Source organism: Pristis pectinata, chromosome 26 (genome assembly GCF_009764475.1).
Source record: "Pristis pectinata isolate sPriPec2 chromosome 26, sPriPec2.1.pri, whole genome shotgun sequence".
NCBI classification, from domain to species: domain Eukaryota; kingdom Metazoa; phylum Chordata; class Chondrichthyes; order Rhinopristiformes; family Pristidae; genus Pristis; species Pristis pectinata.
This window is the reverse complement of record NC_067430.1, coordinates 16,324,206-16,346,458: the sequence shown is the minus strand read 5'-3', so window position 1 is coordinate 16,346,458 and position 22,253 is coordinate 16,324,206. Positions and strand designations below refer to the sequence as shown.

General features: G+C 42.9%; 2 protein-coding genes across 3 annotated transcripts in view; one reads left to right on the top strand and one right to left on the bottom strand.

Moving 5' to 3' along the window:
- acap3b (ArfGAP with coiled-coil, ankyrin repeat and PH domains 3b) overlaps positions 1 to 9,389 on the bottom strand; it is a 254,796-nt gene extending 245,407 nt beyond the window's left edge. The window contains exon 1 of the mRNA XM_052039028.1: positions 9,155 to 9,389. Within this exon, the coding sequence (XP_051894988.1) occupies positions 9,155 to 9,243 (89 nt within the window). The 5' untranslated portion in view covers positions 9,244 to 9,389. The remainder of the gene's footprint in view (positions 1 to 9,154) is intronic.
- A 125-nt stretch (positions 9,390 to 9,514) lies between these two features.
- Positions 9,515 to 22,253, top strand: part of pusl1 (pseudouridine synthase like 1) — a 67,792-nt gene continuing 55,053 nt past the window's right edge. For both annotated transcript variants that reach the window (XR_007958228.1, XM_052039025.1), the window contains exons 1-3: positions 9,515 to 9,590; positions 10,169 to 10,308; positions 12,576 to 12,633. Coding sequence is in view for 1 of the 2 variants with exons in the window: in XM_052039025.1 (XP_051894985.1) it covers positions 10,253 to 10,308; positions 12,576 to 12,633 (114 nt within the window). In the remaining variant the exon portion in view is untranslated. The remainder of the gene's footprint in view (positions 9,591 to 10,168; positions 10,309 to 12,575; positions 12,634 to 22,253) is intronic.

Below are 22,253 nucleotides of genomic sequence, written 5' to 3'. Positions count from 1 at the left end.
TGGACAATGCCCACTTCACAGACAGCAGTCAGTTGCTGCAGCAGAGCTACCTGAAGCAGGTTTTAGATTGGATCCTCTGTAGTGTTGGCTTCTGACAGCGGCTACAAAGGTTAATCAAGTGAACATATATGTTAATTATTCCCACACTACTCAGTATGGAGTATTGGAGGCCTGTATAAATCCAGAGACACATTACCAAAATAGCCAAGCTGTAAAGATCCTTTTAGCCCTAATACAGCATTCCAAAAGGCTGAAAAATAATTCTACTACTCTGTGTAATCAAAATTCCTGCCCCGACTCATTTCCCATTCACCTGTCCCTCTGGCACACTTGACTGACAGGAGCCCCATCTGATGTAGCAATCAACAGGAACAACTGGTAGCCACTGAACCAGCTCAGCTGAGACATTCAATGTCAGGCCTGCTGTAATCTGGGAGGAGTAATACACAAGATGAATCGATCTAAATTTGGCTAATCCATATGGAGATCAGCTTGAGGACTTGCAGTGAGTCAGCTGTGAACAGTGTCCACGCCTGCTTGGCCTCTTGATGTGCTGATCTCACTTTCAGGAACCTGCAGCTGAGAACATAGAACTCAGAATTAGCCTGGCAATGTGACAGTGGAAATCAGACAATGATGAGCTAATGGCAGTGAACAGGAATAGTCTGTGCATCAGCCATCCCTAACACCGCATATCATATGCTTCGATCCCTGTTAAACACCAGTAAAATACTGCAGATGCTGAAATTCTGAAATAAAATGGAGGATGCCGAAAATACTCAGCAGGTCAGGACCATCTGTGGAGAATGATTAACCTGAAAACGTTATTCTAGATTGATTTTTTAAAAAATTGGCCAATGTGAACATTCCTCGGAACGTCATCAAAAGGAAGGAGACAGTCGCTGATTGGAACAGTAACGGGCCTTGTTTATTTATGAAGTGCTCTCAAAAGGCATCCACATAATACTTTCCCATCACTCTGCCCCTCTCTGCAGAGACGATAGGATCCAATGACTTGTCCAAAAATACTTCATAATGAGTTGCTTTCATGCTCAACACTGGATCCCCTCAGTATTATCACCCTTCCCAGACAAATAGGAAACTCTGGTCACATGCCAGATCATGAGTTTAATCATATTAAACATCTTCCAGCAGGAAACTGGCAGTCACTTTTAAATTTAGATCACTGCATTATCAACATGTTGTCAACATTATCCTCAAAGTCACTGTCTTTTGTTTACAATGGAAATAAGCTTTGTGTACAAAGAGTTGGCGCATTGACAACACAACTTGTTTTCCGAATTGAATGGTCCACCAACACAAAGCGCATTTTCAAGCAGGAAACAAATGGATTCACCGTCCATTTGATGGAGCAGACACCCATCAGAAGGACATTGTTGTCACTCTGGTGAATAGTTCTTTAAATTATATTTGTGATTCACAACGTTATTTTCTTTTGAGATGCACATCTTCCATTTCCATAGTCCAGTCTCAAGGGATAGGAAGTAGGCATCAGAAAGCCTACTCGTTACCTACCACTTCGACTGACAGAAGGTGGGCAAATTAGAATCATACAGCACAGAAAAAGGCCACATCCATGCCCAATCCCACTCCCCAGCACTTGGTCTGCAGCCTTCTACGCCTTGGCATTCAAGTGCTCATCTAGATACCTAAATGTTGTGAGAGTCTCTGTCTCCACGACCATCCCAGCAGTGCGTTCCAAATTCTAACCACCCTGTGGCTGAAAAATGTTCTTCTTCATATCCCCTCTAATCTGCTCACTCCTCATATTTTACATATTGTCCAAGTTGAAGCAGGCTGTTACAATGTCACTGTATTCTCAGCTCCATGCTTGGTCTTGGAAAGCCTACAACACACTGTTCCCAACGACTCCTGATGTCGTCCATCGCCCTGACTTCTGAGGCTGATCCAGACCGTTACAGATCAGGTCCAGGACCTGCAACGGCTTGATTTAAAAATTCCTGCCCTCATTTCTGAACCTTCAAATGATCTCATCCTCCCCATCTCCTTGATCTCCTTCAGCCCTGTATATGCCCAGGATACCTACTCTCCAACTTCTGCTTTTTGCACATCACTAATATCAATAACCACCAGCAGCAGCAGTCCAGCCTTTAGTAGGTCTCATGCTCTGGAATTTGCTGTAAAACTTTTAAGATGCTCCTTAAAACCCATCACTTCAACCACGCTTTCACTCACCTTTCCTAATATCTCAAACTGCTTAGTGTCAAATTTCCTTTATGAGACTGCTGTGGAATGCCTTATATTTCTATAGTACGGGTGGAAGCCATTTAGCTCATTGAGTCTGAAACTTTGAGGGCAATGCAGCTTGCCTCACTGTTCCCCTGGAGCAACTTCTCTCCCTTTCACTCAGTAGCCCTTTCAGAGCCCAGAAGCTGAGCACAAAACACACACACCAAAATCCCAGCTGCAGGTCTGTCAGAGACGGCTGCATTCAAATGAGGTATCAAACTGAGGTTCAGTCGGTTTTCTCAGATGATGTAAGGTGACCTAAAACACAATATCAGAAGAGGCAGGGAGTTATCCTTGTTGTCTTGGTCAATATTGATCCCTCATTAATAAAAAAAAACAAACCAGATCAGCTGAATTATTGCTTTTTGTGGGAGCTTGCCGTGTACAAATTAGCTTTTTTTTTAAATTTTAGGATGTAGACATTATTGGCAAGGTCAATATTTATTGCTCATCCCACCTTCTTGAACCTCCACGGTCCTTCTGGTGAAGGTGCTCCCACATTGCTGTCTCCTACATTAAAACAATATCTACACCTCACTGGCTGTAGGATGTTTTTGGCACAGCTCGAGGTCTCAAAAGGGACCAAAGAAACATGAAGCATTCCATGTTTTAAAGGGAAAAACACCCAGATATCCTATGAAAATTTTGCTTGAACAATTTGAAATACTGCAACACAGGCTGAGATCTTTGTGGTGGAAACAAATTGCAGTGATGAATTGAGAATATTACCCAAACACTTGGAAGCATATTGGCTTCTGCAGAGCATATCAATAAACCTACTGGCAACACTGCAGACATACTAGCCCTCTACAAGGAAACATTTGCTCAAACTTTACAACAGATAATTACAAGGAGATCTATTTTCTCATCACTGTTTTGGCTGACATCTCTTCTAGGGCAGAACCCCAGATTGAGGACGACTTGCTTCCTTTCCAGTTCGGAGGTGGCCAATGAGGACACTGTGGGCCCTGCAGACTCTGCCACAGTTGGGGCGGGAAATGCTCGATGGGACTGGCAGGTAGGTAGTTGGGAGGTTGCATGGCCCTTCCGAGATTTACGCTGGGTGTCCGTGTGCTGCCAACATATAGGCTTGACCAAAAAATGAGCTGCTGGAGGAACTCAGCAGGTCAGGCAGCATCCGTAGAGGGAAATGGACAGTCGATGTTTCAGGTCGAGACCCTTCATCTGGGCTGAGGGTCTTGACACAAAACACCAACTGTTTATTTCCCTCTACAGATGCTGCCTGACCTGCTGAGCTCCTATAAGGACCTTGTTTTTGCTCCAGATTCCAACATTTGTAGTCTCGCGTCTACCCAGGCTTGACACCTGCTGTAGTAAGGAATACAGGTAGTGCACAAGGGCCTTGTCAGAAAGGGATGTTACATCACACCTCTTTTTTAATTTGTAAATGGCATGTGGGCATCACTGGCAAGGCTGAAATTTATTACTCCTACATCTAGCAGCTTGCTGAGCCATTTCAGGGGACAGATGAGAGTCAATCACATCGGTGAGTATGGAGTCACAAGTAGACTAGACTGGGTAAGGTTGGGAGATTCCCTCAATGAATCACATGGATTCTATGAAAATCCAGCAGTTTCATGGAAACCATTATTGATACTGGCTTTTAATTCCAGGTTTATTTAATTATTTAAATTCACTGGCACTTCATAAGCAATCAAGTTATGTATCTTAATGAAGACCACACCAGACAACAGCATTCCATTAACATTGCATTTCCTTTTGCCTTACTGCATTTGCAACCAAGAAATGGCGGGGGGGGGGGGGGCAGGGCAGGGTGGGGTGGGGAGGCTAAGTATTAGACACCAACATGTTACAAACATCAACCCAAGTGTAGTTTGCATAATCCTTTGAGACTGGTTCCTTCACTGTTGCTAAGCTCCTCGTGTCTCACGGTCTCTCTCTTGGATCCACGTGGCTGGTGCACAAACCCATGAGCTTGACACCTCACCACTTCTTCAAAAAGGAACATTATTGTGTTCATTTTCCACTTCATGAAGATGTAAATCATCTTTGATTGGAAACTGAAGTCAAACAAATGTTAATTGAAATAATTAAACAAATCTAAGTCCTTGCAAGCAAAAGATTGTAAATATTCTCAGTCAATTGCAAATACACATGAACACTTGTGCACGTTCAGGCAGACACACAAATGCAAATATTCATGCATGTAAACTTGGCAAACAACCAATCCTTGAACACAGAAATGTCGTGCACTTAGCTACCATCTTTAATGAGTTTAAAATCTGCAACACTATTTTCTTCTCCTTAACCTATGGAAGGATGGACTTCCACAGAGTACCCAGATGTACACTGGGCCCATCTGAAACAGCATGCCTGCATCTCCTTCAGGAAATGAAATACAATGGAGAAGGAGTTGAGTACCGACTATTCTAGTAAAATTCATTCCCTATCCCTTCAGGGATTTCCAGTAATAAAAGCTGCATGTGATCATATACATTACCCCAAGCAAGCCTGGAAATTCTAAAAATACAGCAGAATTACATAGATTGCAAAGTTTAGAAGCAAGCCATTCGGCCCAGCTAGTCTCTACTGGCTGATGTTCCACCACAATCTTCCTCCTACCTTATTTGTCTAACCTTTTCAGATGACTGCATTTTCTTTTCTCCCTGATGTGCTTACTGTTAAATGCAGCTGTGCAAGTCGTCACATCTTCTTCTGTGGTAGCAAGTTCCACATTCTTACTGTCAGCTTTTGAAAGAGTTCAAATGTTCATGTGTGCTGGGAAGGAGGGTCTATGTAAACAGTCTTTGGCAGGCTTAGTTCCAGCGACATCTTTCCCCCAAGCTGGTTTAATCATTATCATTCGTTGCTTTTTAAATTAAATTTTGACAATAGCTATTTGCACTCACACAATGCTCCTTCGAAAGAACAGCAATGCTTTATAGGTGGAGAGTGCAAGACTCCATCAGGACTCCACTGAAGGATCAGCCACGATTATGAGTCATAGCCACACAGCACTGAAACAGGCTCTTCAGCCCGCCAAGTCTGCACCCACCATCCACAGTAATCCTACGCTAATCCCATTTTATTCTCCCCACATTCCCATCAACTCCCCCAGATTTTAATCACTCGCTTACACACCATGGGTGATTTACAGAGGATAATTACACTACCAACCTGCACATCTTCGGGAATGTGGAGCAGAAAACTGAGCACCCAGAGGAAACCCACATGATCACAGGCAGAACGTGCGAACTCCACCCAGACAGCACCAGAGGTCAGGACAGAGCCTGGATTACTGGAGCTGTGAAGCAGCAGCTCTACATCTGCTCGAGTGCAGCTACGAGGCTTGAACCCACAACCAGTCTTGTAGACAAGAGGATTTCCAATGGAACAAGGTGGACAACAAAGCAATTATTTAGAAAAGATTGCCCAATGCTAACATCTCAGAGCAATCAGGGTTGGGCATTAAATACTGGCTTGCAAGTTTAAAAAACTGTCCACTCCAATTTCTTGTGTGCTGTTCCCTCTACCTTTTATATCACTTTACAAATTTTCATTTACGTTATAGGTTTTGCCTCAAAAGCTGTTATGGTGCAGGAATATTCTATTATCCCGTAACCTGTTTAAGAATAAAAACAAACAACTCCCCCATTTATTTCCTTGTCATCTGAACCCACACCCTGTCAGCACTGATTAGTCACCGAGTGAAAAGTTTTAGAATATTAGTCTCCATCTGACTATTCCATATTCCTGTAAACCTCTCTTTGTAAACATTCTGGTACCCAGCCGGTAAACTCTCAGTGCCCCCTTTCTGTAGCTCTGGTACCCTTCCTATATGGTGTCTAGAACCGTATGTAATATTCCAACTGTGGCCTAAATCAATGGCTTGTGCAAATTCAACATTATTCCCCTGTGTTTATAGTTAATCCCCTGCATTCAGAATTTAGAGTGACATTCCACTTTTATCATGTCCTTTTCTACTGCACTTTCAGCCAAGGGTTGGTCTCTGGGTACCTCAAGGTCTCTCAGTTCCTCCACCATTAAGAACCTTGATTAGGCTTTTCTTCTTTCACCTACTTCTCAGCTGTACTAATATTTCTCTTCACCGAGCTGTGTCATCACTCTGACCTCCCTATGTTATTAATGTACATTAGCAGAGACTGATATCATTCCTCGTGCCCAAGACCAAACTGCTAATGTTGGCCAATTCCCTGCAGAGAGTCAAGTTCAAAAGGTTGAACGACTGAATGAAACTGCACAGGAGAAGGTCATTCAGCCCTTTACACCTTTACTGAATCAAGTAGAGGAGTAAAGAGGTGATCAGAAGGCAAAAGACAATTGGACCAAGGTGAACAGACATAATTCAATCTCCAATTTAAAATCATACACTCTCCTTTTCCTTTATAAATTCCCATGATAGCTGGTAAACCTGCCCCATTATAATACCACCACCACGTCACCAATAAGGCAGTGCTGCTCACCAACTGGAATGGAGGTAGAATTACAATTTGATGCCTCTCTTGCAAATGTAGAGAAACAAATTTATAATGGAAAAGGCCAACAGGAGATGCATGCAGATGAGATGCTCTCACGCCTCACCTAATCCCACTTAGGGATGCCAGGGGAACAGAAGCCAGTGGAGCTGGCCAATGATGGAGAACCCAATATCCAGAGCTCCAGACTAGGTTACATGAACCTTGCTGAAGAAGAGAAGCAGGAATTCCTGCAAGGAATGAGTGTGAAATATTGACCCATGTGACTATGAAGGAACGAACAGGAGGTCCAGTGATGGAGGAATGTGGTAAGGGATTTACTGCTTGGTATTCCAGAGGTGGAAGTGTGGACAGGATGAAGATACCAGATCCATCTCTGGAGGGAGAAGAATGTTGGTTATGTGAAAAACATGATGATGCTGGAGGAACTCAGCAGACCAGGCCGCATCCGTGGAGAAAAGCAGGTGGTCAACGTTTCGGGTCAGGACCCTTCTTCCTGACCTGTCCTGACCCGAAACATCGATCACCTGCTTTTCTCCACGGATGCGGCCTGGCCTGCTGAGTTCCTCCAGCATCATCGTGTTTTTCATTCACTTTCCAGCATCCGCAGTCCTTTGTTTCTCTAATGTTGGTTACGTTCTGGGTTCAGCCTGAACGAAGAGCCAGGGTTGTAGATGGAATCAGATCCTGCAGGGATTTTAAAAGGCTTTCCTCTTTTCTGTAACGTTGACTGCAGGATGCTTTGACATCCTGGGGTTAATAATGGATGGAGGGTTGCATACAAGAGAATTTACTGGAACAATAACCCAGGTACAAGGGTATACATATCACATGAAAAGACCAGGCCTCTCTCTTGAGAGAGAAAGTTGGGTTTGAACTAAAAGAGGTTTATAAGATGATGAAAAGTTTTTATGGAGTGGATACAGAGAGAACGTTTCACTTGTGGGGAAGACTCTAACACAAGATCATCAATACAAGACAGTCACCAAGAATCCAAATAAGGAATTCAGAAGAAATTTCTTTACCCAAGTATTGGTGCGAATGTGGAAAATGCTGTCACACAGAGTGGTTGAAGAGAATATTATCAATTCATTTAAGTAGAGGCTGGACAAGCACCAGGGAGAAGGGGTCAGCGGGTTACACAGGAAGAAGCCCAAATGGAGCGTGACGCTGACATGGACTGGATGTGCCAAATGGTCCTTTTCAGTGGTCCTTTACATCCCATGCAATCGTTTGTGACCTCCAGGGATATCCATAGGTCTTGGACGTGCTTTACACATTTTGTCTACGATGAAGGCAATTTGTGATGGAATAATTCCAATTATTAAAACAACTTCAACCTAGGTAACATGACCAATATTTAAACAAAATACATCAACTAAAGACATTTTGTCCACAGAACAGGACCGATCACTGTGACGCCTTTTACCCCACAGCTTCCCTCCTCCTCGGGCAGCCCCAAGTCCCTCTCCTGACATTGGATCCCGGACCGCTCACAGTCGCTGCCACGTTTCGTCATGGAGTCAAAAACCACTTCGCTGACAATTATTTGGCAAACGAGCAGAAATGCGGTTACAACAAATGATTTCAATGGAAGTGCACTCGGAAATGATGTACGGCTGGGACTCTAATAAAATGAGAAATGGCGCCTCTACTCTTTTTTCAGTGACTGCACACTGTAACTGACAGCACCAATGCCACATCTCCAGTTACCACACGGCTCAATGCTTATTGTATTTCAACAGCTCTGCTCCTTCGGTCAACATCATTAACGTACATGTCCTTCGACACTGTGCATCATAATTTAACAATAGAGGGAAGCTTGCTGCCCGCTCGCGTTCACAGATTAATTTGGACAGATTAATTATCCCTGAAATTGGTTGGCAATTCTTCACAGCCGATGGCAAGAAATTGCCCGTACTTAGCCTGGCGTTGTTTGAAAAGGACGATAACAAAAACTTTAAATGAAAATCTTCCATTTTGGCATCCCAGCGCCCGTTTTGGATGGGATCCCAGATAACGCTCGGTTCCGCCATGTCATTCGTTACCAAAAGCCTTATTTCTCTAAGGAAACTTCTGTCACAAAACATTGATGCAACATCAGCATCTATTCCCTCCTCACAGAACGGAATAAAACCCAGTGTCTGAAACACAAAGCAGTAACGGGCATTATTCAACGCCCAGTTTCTCCACTGAGGAGCAGTGATGCTTCCAAGCATATTCACAATATATTCATAATGATTTTTTTTAACCAAATGCAGCACGATATCACACGGGGTCCGGCGGATTTGACCATTTAATGGTTCCAGTCTCGGATACAATAAAAACCTTATTATGATCTAATCTCCGAATCAATGAATCCAGCCAAAAATATCATCCACGTCCAATGACTGCACACCCCTTACCTGAAACGAGGGGAATCTTTCACACACTCTTCAAAATCCACTGTCATTTTGATTGTATTTTTCTCTCTAGTTTGGCATTCACCCTTCATTTAGACTGTTCATCGCCCGATTTGAGAAAGTAAACGCGAGGACTGCCTGCGACAAGGTTTGATTTAGTCCAAAATGGTAGGAACGGTATGAATTGAAACAGAGACTATCCGAGCCATTCTCTCGCTCTCTCAGTCTCTTTCCTCGGATACGAGTATCCGCCAGCCGAACCCACGCCTATAGAGTTGTCAATCAGGCGCAGAGGCAACGCCCCGCAGCCTGCTCGGCATTACAGTGGCCAGGGGCAACCATCTTTGATAAAGGCATAGACTGCTGTGGCACCGCGACTCGTATTTGGAGTTTCCCCGAGTAAGTGACGGGGAAGGGCCGCCCCAGAGCGGAGAGACCGGTAGGTGTTGGGGGCTGATTGAAGGGAAGGGATGGACAGTGGAGCAACATGTGGGAGCATCAGCCTGGAAGTGGCAGCAGCGCCCCGCCCCCGGGAGTGAATACACGTTAAAGTGTCGCCTAATTCAACAAACTCCCGGCCGCCGACATTCGGCGCCGTGCCAGGGTCCGGCGGCCCCGAGAACAGGCTCCGTGCCGGGGTCCGGCGGCCCCGAGAACAGGCTCCGTGCCGGGGTCCGGCGGCCCCGAGAACCGGCACGGAACCTCTCCCGCCGGGGGAGGCGGCCGCCGGCTCCCCGCTCAATCCCAACGCCGCCGCCGATTGGCGCAGCCTGTTCGACGCTGTCAAACGCGCGCCACCATTCTAGAAGGACCCTGAATACGCCCTATCTGCCACATTAGGGCAAACAATTCAAGCTGTGCAAAAAAAGTGCCTGCATGAATTTACCCCAAGCGTTCAAGTAATGCAGCCACAGAAGATGGCAGTTAATGATAAAAATGATATAATATAACCGCGTTGCGTTTCATTCAAATCATTTTGCTTGCAGTGGGTTTACTGGGTCTTTTTCTTTCTCACAGGTGTTTATTGTTTGGCTATAGGGCCCTGTCATCCTCCGTCGCTCCCAGAGAGCGGGTACCGTCGTGTGGGCAGGCGGCGGGCGGATGGCGGGGACGGCGCGGTATCTGATGTGTTTCCAGTACCGCGGCACCAACTACAGGTGGGTGCAGGGCGCCACCTTGACGTTAAGCCACTTAGCAGACAGTTCTGTCGGGAAACGTTAGCGCGGCGCCCTGGCCGGTCACACTGCCCAGGGAGGTCACGGTCGATCCCCGACCGGTGCTGCTCCCTGTCCCCTGGAGGAGAGGATGGAGTGAACATCATACCGCCTCCAACGTTCGTCCGAACGGGGAGCAGCAGTCGGCCTCTGCTCTCACATGGCTGATCTGATTGTGACCTTTACTCTGGTCACTCCCGGTAACCTATCGTTCATATGCTTAGCAAGAATCTATCTACCTCTGCCTTAAAAGCCTGCTTCCACCACCACCCCTTGGAGGAACATACGTCCAGAGGCTCGGGACCTTCAAGAGAGATAAAATCACCTCATTTTCTTTATTAAATAGGCGACTCTTCATTTTTAAACAGTGACTCCTAGTGATCCTCCCACAACACAAAACACCGTCTTCACATCTACTGTCAAGACCCTTCAGGATATGTTTCAATTCAGCCTGTCAACATTTCCTCATAAGGCCAGATAATAGTTTTGTAAGTCTTCTCTGAACGGATTCCAATTCACTGCCTTCCATAAATAAGGAGATGAAAACTTAAGATGTAGTCTCACCAATGCCTTGTATAACTGAAGTACAATCTTTCTACTTCTGCTTTCAATTCTCCAACAATAAATAATAATTAGGAAAGCTGACAGGACGTTACTTGTTGCATTTGAATACTAATTGTTTGCGAATCATGCACCAGGACACCAAGACTCTTCTACATCTCAGTGCTCTCCAATCTCCCATCATTTAGAAAATGTACTTTGTTATTTTTCCTATCAAACTGAATAACTGAACATTTTCCAACATTATAGTCTATTTGCCAGATCTTTGCTCAGTCATTTAACCTATCTATATCCCTTTGTAGTCTCCTTATGTCCTATTCACAACTTACTTTCCTACCTTTCTTTGTGTCATCAGTAAATTTAGCAACCATACATTTGATGCCTTTATCCAAGTCATTTATATAAATTATAAAATAATGTTAAAGTCTCAGCATTAGTCCCTGCTTCACACTACGCTTACATCTTGCCAGTCAGAAAAAGAGATTAGATTTCCAATGGCACAATCAGTCTGGCAGCTATTTTGGAGCAATTGATCACCGTGCATTGCAATAGTTGTAGTTTGGGAGTGGTCTTTGGTATTCAGAAGAGCAGATATTTCCATATTTTAAAACAATCTTTTGTTTATCAAACTCCTTAAAATCATTAGGAGACCCCAATAATATTTCACAGCCAAGTACTATTGGAGTGTAATCACTGCTAGAACACAGCAAACTATTTTGCACACAGCCAGATCTCACAAACAGCTATGAAATAAATGGAAAGCTATTCAGTGTTAGTGATATTGGCTGCAGAATAATTGTAGCCAGGAAAGTCTGCTGCTCTCCTTTACAGATTGTTTCGTAGTTCGTGCCAACTTCAGGATAACATGTTAGTGTGTAGCATAGCCTAGTCTCCAATTGGCCTGGACCTCCTTCCCATTGGACCAAGACCTTGCTCTGTCAAGGTCATGCGGTAGCTGGCACGTATAAGCTATCCAACATTAAAAGAGGGTTAGAAGAAAGAAATACTCAATCCTGAGGAACCACCTGAGAAAGGCAGAGCACAGTGCAGAGGGAAAGATTTGCCTCAGTAAGTAAACATCTGGTGTTCCACCAAACAGTTCAGTCTCCTGCTCTGTCTCCACGTCCTTTCAATTTTCACTCTATCAAAGAGTTTATCCAAATCTTTTAAGGTGTACTATTGAATTAGTTTCCAACTCTCTAACGGCAAGTCCAATTCAGGTCGTAATGACACGATGTATAACATAGGTTTTCCTCATCTTACCTTAATTTTGTTATAAATCACCTCTACTCTGTGCCCTCTGGTTATCAACCCATTAGAAACACTTTGGCTTGCTTTATTATATTGGAAACTTAAATAGCTTCCACTCACGTTGCCTGTTTCTGCAACACTTCTATTGCATTTGTATATGTTTTTTTTCCTGTTGCTCTAGGTTTGAGATTTTACACTATTTTCAAAGAGCTAGATTAAACATGTAGAGAAAATCTTTGGCTAAAATTTACGAATGGCAGGCTTTCTACAGATAGACTCTGAACGCTGCATGTTTTAAATGGATTTGTACTCTGATGCAGATTTTCTTCACTACACATTACTTTTGTTACCCATGTAAAATAACCACCAATGCTAATACTTTATTCCATTCTTTATAGTGGAGTCATGAAAACTCCTTCGCACCAACTTGTTCCTGGAGTTCAGAATTATTTAGAGGTAAGTGAAAATGTAAAGTTTCTCTCACAACATCCCATGCAGGGCCAAACTATACAAAAGTCGAAATGAACTATGTTAACTGAACTCCAAAAATAAACTGGGTTTCTAAGGTGCAGGAGTACAACTTCATCCCTGTTAGAATTTGTAAAACAATTTCTTCCTCAGGGTACCCCAAGGAAGCAATGTTTTGTGGGAAGTAATTAGGGTAGAGAACAGCTTTGCATTATTTTGTGGAACATCATAATCTTCAGAAAGCCTGTCTGAAGACTGCTTCTATTGAGCTAATAAGGCTCACAAGTTACAAAATTGATAAACCTTTGTTATCTTTTGGATGTCAATGACAAAGGTTTATCAATTTTAAATTGCTATTTAGAATGAAGAGAGGAATCAGGAGAATTACACTAAGCAATGTTGGAGCATGTAATTCTTTGCTGCAATAAGTGATGGTTGTGGCAAAGATCACTGAGTGAAAAATGGATAAAAATGTGAAGCAGAGGAAGATATGCAAATATGAGCAAAGAGCAGGATAATGAAATTCATTTTTAATAGCCTGATAGTGTTGATGGGTCATAATGGGACAGATTGTTTGACACCTTCATGTAATTTCCATGAAGAAATTGGAAATTGTGGGAGAACATGACAAATTTTCCAAGTTCAAGTTTATTGTCATGGGCATACATACCTAGGGTATAAATGCCATGAAAATTAGTTTTTTGCAGCAGCAGCACAGTATATTACAGCCATGAATTACGTACACATAAATTAACATAACATAATGTTATGCAGGTAAAGCCTTGTTCGAACACATACACATTCTGAAATCCAACCTATCTTGAAAGACAAATTGAACAGAACCACCAAGTACTGACAAATTGATAAGTGTAACAAATATCCCCTTTTTCTCTGATTTATAATGTTCAGATTCCTGCAATAGAAAGCCATTTCAGATAGGGAAAAGTCCACAGACATGTCTCTTTGATTAGCCCAGTGCTCAAGGTGATAGGTAGAGACATTAGGTCCCTTTTCTAGCCTATCACGTGTGAAAAGCAGCATTGGAATACTTAATTCTTAGATCAGTTAGTATCAGCAATAATGTGCTAGGTGTCATTACAAGCAGTGACCTGAGTGCACAGGCAGTCCTTGCTTAATGTCATTTTATTTATTGTAACTTCATTATTACACTGCAAACTGTTGGTCACTCAATGTTCACTTATCATTGCCAAAGCTCACTAAGGCTTAATTATTTAAAGGATTTAAAGCCCAATATATGGACAAATGCTGTTGTCAGATTCGCTTATTTTCACATTTTTTGTTAAACCCTTCCTATGCACATTGGAAATTTTAACTAGCCTGGAAAAATTGTTAGAAGGGGATAGGAATTTATAAGAGATGAAAGTTGCCAAAACAATCTTGGCAGAAACTTGACAAAAGGAAGACAAGTGACACAAAGGAAACGTGCACACATCTACGATTGTTATTACTAAAGGTAATACAACCAAAATAGCCAGGAAAATAGGATGTATCAGTGTAAGCAAAATATACATGTATGTAAATGTATGTAATTTTGGGAGGAAAAATGAACAGAGATGATAAAAAAAAACTAAACCTTGGATTTTGCACATAGAAATCTTTGAAAATGGCAGGTTGAGTTGTTACAGCTGCTTTGCAAAAAAGCAGACAGGATCAGCACTTGGCTTTCTAAATAGAGACCTAGAGGACAAAAGGAAGGAAGTTATAGTAAATCCTTATAAATCATCTCGGATCTCAGTTGGAAGATGGTATACAATCCATGACACCACACTTTAGAAAGGATGTCAGAGCTTTGGAGTGGCTGAAAAATAAATTTACCGGAAAGGTACCGGGGATGAGGGTTACACAGAGAAGATGGAGTTCTTCTCCATCACATAAAGTGTTCAAATGATGATTAATTGAGGTGTTCATAAAGGTATGGTATTTTGATGAAATAAGTAATGAGAAACTGTTTCCAATGGCAAATTAGTTGGTACCAATGAACTGATTTATGATCGTTGTGAAAGGATCCAGAGGGGAGAGGAGGAAGATCTATCTGTACATCGAGATGTAATGATGTGGAATGCACTACCTGAGGATGGTTGAAGCAGGTTCAATAATAAAGCCAATTGAATAAATAATTGTACAGGAAATTTGAATGTAATAAGGAAGGAGCAGGAGAATGGTGCTATAGTAAAACTCTGTTAATTTGGCACACTTGGGACTTTGGTGCTGGACTGGCAGATTTTCCGAACTATTGGATGTTATTTCTATTAACGCTCAACACTCTGTTAATTGATTTTTGTTAGATGTTACATTGTATGATAAATTCTTCAGTGAACCAGGTAAGTTGAAAGGGAACTGGGGCCCCATGAGTTGAGAGGGAGCAGGGGAACCAGGGCCCCATGAGTTGAGAGGGAGCGCAGGAACTGAAACACCAATAAGTGGAAAGGAAGCATCGGGGTTTTCCAATTACCGGATAGCAGACAATTGGAGTTTTACTGTAATCAAACTGCATTTTTCAAAGAGCTGATAATAGCCAAGGGGGTTGAATGGTCTCCTTGTGTGTTGTAGCATTCTGGGATTTTGTGACAGCCCAGAGCCTTTTTACAAACACTCAACACATTTGATAGTTCATGTAACAAAGAATGTTGGATTGAAGCGATTAACAGCAGAGGTTACGCAGCTTTCACAGACCCTGCCAGAATGTTCTTGGTCTTTCAATATTGGATGAACCTTTAACGGTCCTCGTTCAAGTTACAATTACAGGATGGCTGCCAACCCTCTGCTTTGATACAGGAAAGTTGGATTGAGCTGTGTGGTTTTACTTTGTTGTCAGCAGTGTAGCATGTCTGTGGTGGAAGTGAAAGAGAGGATTAAATTAATGATTACTGAGGGAGGCATATTCAGGCTTTTATTTCATACTGGTTGAATTAGCTGAAACTGTACAAAAGCTCTACCCCTACGAGTAGTCACGATCTTCATGATTAGGCTGCCACGTCCTCCTTGGACATACTCATACATGAGTATTGGAGACATTGCCTGGCAGCTACTGAATCCTGTATAATCTGACTCGTGTAAATATATTACTGTATTTCCTGTTAAATAATCACACGTAGTAAAAGTTTGTTCTGTGATTTCTGCTATTTAGTACAATAAAAAATTTCCTGTCCAAATATTCATAGTCCAATTACATCCAAAATACAAATGATTGTGTATTCAAGATTCCCACTGAATCAAGCTTCTGGTAGGTATTGCTGTGTTCTGTGCTTTGCCAGACCCTGTATTGTAATTTAAGATTTTTTTATTATATTGCCAACAAGTACAGTGATGTATACAAAAATATTTTTTTAAATTACATAAAAAAGTACACAAAAGCACCACTGCTAAGGACCGACAAAGCCCAGCATCTTTAGAGTATCTGCACTTCAAGGAATTTGAACTGGAGGCCTTTTCTGAAGTAAAATGCACAGTTGGTATAAAGCTGCTGGCTGAGACTGGAATGACAGTCAACCTTAGTGGTTTCAAGAATAGATTGAAATGAGACTACCACGTGCTAGGATCACACAGTGTACAAAATGGGGAGAGGGCAGGGGAGTGGGACTACCTGGATTTCTACATAGAACTGGTAAGGACTCTTTGGGCTAAAAGGCCTCCTATTGTGCTTCTGTAATGTGCAAAAGCATAGGTCATTAAGGTGAATTACCACACACCAAAGAGCAGATTATGTGGTTATTGTTGTTGGATCCCGCTTGGTAAAATTTGATTGTTTTCTCTGGAGCAGCGGAAGCTGAGGGGAGATCTGATAGAGGTTTATAAGATTGAGAGGCATATATAGAGTAGACAGCCAGTATCTTTTTCCCAGGGTTGAAATGTCTAATACCAGAGGACATGCATTTAAGGTGAGAGGGGGTAAGTTCAAAGGAGATGTGCGAGGCAAGTTTTTTTACACAGAGAGTGGTGGGCACCTGAAATGTGCTGCCTGGGGTGGTGGTAGAGGCAGATACGATAGGGGCATTCAAGAGACTCTTAGCCAGGCACATGAATGTGCAGGAATGTAAGGATATGGATATTTAGGTGGAAGGGATTAGTTTAGTTGGGTATTTGATAACTAATTTAGTTAGATCGGCACAACATTGTGGGCCGAAGGGCCTGTTCTGTGCTGTACTGTTCTATGTTCTATGCTGTGTTTCTTACAACAGTGACCACACTTCCAAGTACTTCATCAGCTGTGAAAGACTTTGAGATGTCCTGCCTTTGTGAAAGGTCCTGTCTCAATACAAGACAGTCAGTGTCATTGTGGGTGGAGGGATAATAAAAGTAAATTATTGACACGTACTAGAATATTTTTATCAAAAAATCATGTTAAATATATGATTCAGAAATGTTACCTGTTTGGTAACTGAGGAATATGTACAAATCCTGGACAAATCCTGGTGTTGACTGTCTACAATGTTTCAAGGGTGCTGGCCATTTGAACGTGAGTCACAGGCAGCATTGGGCAGATGAGTGTGAATGGCAAGTGTGGTTGGGGCAGTGTGATTGTTATATCAGGTCCTTTAGCCAGTTCTTTTTGTTTACAAATTCAGTGATTTGAGTTGAGTTCCAATGGAGTACGATAGGTCAAGATACCGGTTTAAAATTTCTTCAAAAAATCTTGCCTAGGCGTTTTCTGGGAGCACAAATTGACGATGCAAGGTAGCCACAGCATCTGGAAGTGGAACCACTGTGAGGTGAGGGGGAGAATAAAGGAGGGGTCTAAATGGGAAGGAGGTGAAAGAAACGAGTGAGAACTGAGTGGGAGAGGAAGGGGCTCAGAGGAGGGAGGGAAGATTGTAAGGCAAGTGGAACACGTACACACTGAAGTCCAACCATCTTGGACCTCCTTGCTGTTGGCCAAGACCTTTGCTAATATCCAATGGCCACATCATGTTAAAGGTGTTCATGCACAGGCACCTTCCACTGCCCACAAGTGGCACAGAAGCAAATCATCCTGACCCCGAGAGAATGCCTAACGAGAAGAAGCCTCTGTGGCAGATGATTGGCGTGCCTTAGTTGTACCCAGTGACACAGAGGCTTTGTGTAATGGTTACAAGGCATGTTTCTACTACCGGTGCTACAGTTCTCTTTGATGTCAATCACAGATTCCTGTTGTTCACACAGCAGGCACACTGGAGTTGGGATGAATCCTGCAGACATCCTTTGATTCCACTGAGTGCTTGTTCTGTGAAGGGCACGAGCTGTACACTCAGCAAGAGCAGGGTGACTGCTGTGTGGCTGCCAATTATACCCGTTTACTGACCTTCCGCTGCTTGGATGGTGGTTCTTCGATGTGGGCGTTTGCTTTCTCTGGCTGCAGTATTTTGCAACTGGTTGGTCATTTAGAAAATAATCAGATGCATTGCTTCACGGAAAAGAAACAAACAAGGGTTCCTTTGTTTCTTTGCCACCTTCCCACTGGTTCATTTTTTTTAATCCTTATTTTGTTTGTGCCCCAGCTTCCTGTTTTTCCTTTCCTTAAAATGTTGGTGGAGGATCTAACTTGCTCCCTGACCTATTTCCCCACAACTTTTGTCAGTTGATCTTACCTTCTGTTCATTGTGTGACCTATGTGTGGGCCTTTGGGTTTTTATGATAGACTTTGGGTTCTATCTCTAACCTATGATGAAGATTTGGATACTGAAGCAAGATGGCAGTTGCCACATCTGGATTGGATGTGGGTTATACTGAGTTGCAGTTAGTTATGTATAAATTAGAGAGGAGCTAGTATTTCATTAGGATTTTGTAGGGTCTCACGGTGAGTGGGAAGGGAACTGGAGGACAGAAGAGACGGAGTCGCAGCAATTAGCCTGAATTTGCATGTTTCACAGGCATTCAGAAAGAGGGCTGAGAATGTATGGTTTGACTTAGGAATAAACGGGGCACGAAACATCTAGACAACAGCCAGAAGGAGAGCAGCTGTGTAGGCCACCAGGGGCGGGGATGAGCCACTCAGACTGACGCACAGAGCTGGAGAGTCCTGGAACGGGCAGAAGGCCATGATAAAAATGACAGAAACATCATGATTGCACGCTGGGAAATTCTACCCGCTGCACGTGCTCAGACGGCAGAGATGACTGGAAGCTGCCTCCTATGTGGTGGGAATACCCAGCCAAGCCTCAGGCATTTTGGAAAGGCTGTAGCCTGTAAATCAAACCTGGAATGAAGGTATTAAAGACACGCACAAAAAAAACAAGGCAATTCAGTTAGAATCATGTTGTTTTGAAGTAGGTTTTAAGGAAAGTAAGTTCAGATTTATTTCAGACATGATGATTTTCAGCTTCTGGGAACAATAGAGATACAATTTCTCAAAGTCTTTTTAAGTGATTCTTCTTTAGATATGATTTTCTATTATAAATGCCTACAGATGCTTACAAAGTGATTTTTAGTATTAGGCATTGAGTTAAAAAAAACGTGTAACTCCGAATCAGCATTGGTGCACAGGATGTTTCAATAGTTTGAAGATAAGATAAGATCTCTTTATTAGTCAGATGTACATCGAAACACACAGTGAAATGCATCTTTTGCGTAGGGTGTTCTGGAGGTAGTTCGCAAGTGTTGCCACACTTCCGGCGCTAACATAGCATGCCCACAACTTCCTAACCCATACATCTTTGGAATGTGGGAGGAAACCGGAGCACCCGGAGGAAACCCATTCAGACACAGGGAGAACGGGTTGCTGGCACTGTAACAGTGTTACGCTAACCACTACACTAATGTCCACATCTTCAACATTGATGAATTATGGGGACCTGGTGAGGGAAGGGAAAATGTCCTGATGAAGGGTCTCGATGCAAAACGTCGACTGTTTACTTCTCTCCACAGATGCTGCCTGACCTGCTGAGTTCCTCCAGCATTTTGTGTGTGTTGCATGAAGTAAGACCAGGTTTGAAGATTGTGAAGAAACTGAGTAGGAGAGTATGCAGTAGGTCTTGGCTTCGCCTCCAGGAGTGTGAAGTAGGATGTATGAAGTTCAGAAGAACCAGGAGAGATATTCAATGCACCATTGAATGTTATGATACCTTGTGAGAATGCTGGATTTTAGACTTACTAGAGCACATCAAAACCAACATCCTGAGCCAACTGCTGACCTTTAGAAATGGAATTCTATTTTTGTTAGAACATCTGCTTCCCTGATGACAGCCATAGCCAATGCTTCATAAGACACAAGTATTGCAAATATCAGCATAACATAGCCTCACTCCACAATTACAGTTGGCTTCTAATGGGTATTCATGTGCTGTACTGAATGTTGTAAACCGAAGAAGCAAAGCTGGATACCTGAAAGGGATGAGCATCATAAGAAGAAAGATCTGCTGGAGGTTTAACTCTTCTATTAGCTGTTAGGGGTTTTGGTAATATCCCTATTCAGACCGAGCATAGACACAGTGGGTTGAATGACCTTCCTGACCCTTGATTCTAATGAAAGTTTTGGGGGTGCACAATCTTTTGATGGTGAAAACTGTGCCCTGGGTTCAGGTGGAACGGAGACATGTAGCACTGGTGCATCAAACTTTGCTCTCAAGCTGTCAAAATGGGAAAGATGCAGTTAACAGAATAATCACGGTACTCAAATCGTTTCAGTTTGGGGTGAAGGGCGTCGATCAGGACTCTTTAATTTGGAGAACTGCAGCAAAGCATTACCTCACTGAAAGCGCATTGGTTTTTGGAATAGCTTAACATGAAAGTTCATCAGGATAAGCAGCTTTCAATGCTTGACTAGTTCATTACATTGTACGATCATACATCATTGTTCACGACTGCTAGAACAGGAGAGTGGATCAAATAGGTCAATTATTTCTTCAACTTTGAGAATTATTTGCTTCTACACAGATTTCACCAATCCATAAACCATTCAGTTATTGTGAATTTTTCGTATTTTCTCCTGATGTAGGAGGCCATTCAGCCCATACGCTGCCACCTCACAGAGTAATCCCATTCCCCCGTTTATTTCCGTGTAACCTATATGCTGTCACATGCCCATTAACGCCACCCTGATTCTCCTAGTGCCGACCTACACTAAGGCTAATTTAGTTAACCTACCAACTGGCTTGTCTTTGGGATGTGGGAGGGAACCCATGTGGTGAGGGAGGAGGTACACACACGCACACATGTATTGTTGGGTGTTGCCCCAAGATGGTGCAGTCAAGGGGTGGAAGGTCTATTCTAACCATTCTCAGGACTCCTAACTGGTGGATCACTGGATTTCTGGGCCATCTGTGTCAGAATTCACTCTGCAACCTGATTGCTTACATGTGTGGAGTGAATTGTGACACATAGGTGAGAGATCCAGTGCTGCGTGTCCTTATTTCTGCCTTAAATATTGATTATGTGTTGTTGAATTTTACATGCACTTGGCCAAGTAATGCACAGTCTGCAACTAAAGTCTGATTTCAATCATCCTGCTAGTTTGGCACTCCATTAGGTGCAGGCAGGGTGTATGGGTTTTCAGAGCAAAAAACAAACTCCTGGAGGAACTCAGCGGGTCAAGCAGTATCTCTAGAGGGAGAGGAATGGTCGACATTTTGGGTCAAGATCCTGCATCAGGACTGTATGGGTTTTCAATTGTTTTTGAAAACATTTCGTGCCAAGCTGAATTCACACAGTTGAGGTGATAAGGATACAGGGTGATAATGCTGTTGGTCATGATCAGGGAGGAAGGAGATGAGGAGAGACTGTGGCTCCAGTATTCTGTGGTGTGGCGTTCTGGGCCATGGGTGAATCAGCCCTTCTCCCTTCCTTCCAGTTTCAGCTGTTCTTGTGGGCAGGAATTGAGCAGGTGCCAAGGACAAAGCTCAACCCTCACAGAAAGACAAAAATGTCAGGTTTTAATCTGTTTTGGATTGCACTTTCCGACTTTGCTACAGTTTGCTTGCCTACCTGCTTTGATCTAGAGGAGATAAAATTATTTGCACGTTTCCCATCTTTAGTAAATCATTATCTGTTAGTAACTTCGGGAGAAATAAAACTTACAACCTCTAAATAAGGTGAATCTGGAGTTTTATTTAGCAACCACTAACCTGGATTGAATTTGGGAGATTGCTCTATTTCCATCAAGGAACTTGCTTTGTTTAACCTGCTGAATGCACACAAGATAGGTAGATTTAGTGGTGGGGTTGGGCAGAGGGGAGGAATGTGTTTGATTGGATTCCAGTAGTTTGAACCATTTCACCTGATTAGAGATTCTGTAAGGAAGGAGAGTGATTAATGATTCAGCACAGACACTGGTTTTGCAGGCCTGGTCACAACTCACTTGTACTTTGACCACATCAACCACATTCTGGTAACCTTGCAGCTTAAAGTGTGGAAAACAGAATGTTGCAATTATCCATTTAGGATTTTCTGGGTGGGATTTCACCAGAACACTTTGTGAGATTAACATGGCTGATTGTCCTGGGCTGGCTATTCCAGCTGGGGATGGCAGCGTTCCAAAGCCTCGAAGATGAAGGAGATCTCCCACTTCTGATCCTTATCCAATGAATGCTGCTGGTGGATGCACCTGTTGCACAGAAATGGCCTCGGCTGTGTTGCCAGCAGGGTTATGAAGGTTGATGACTGGAATGATATGCTGG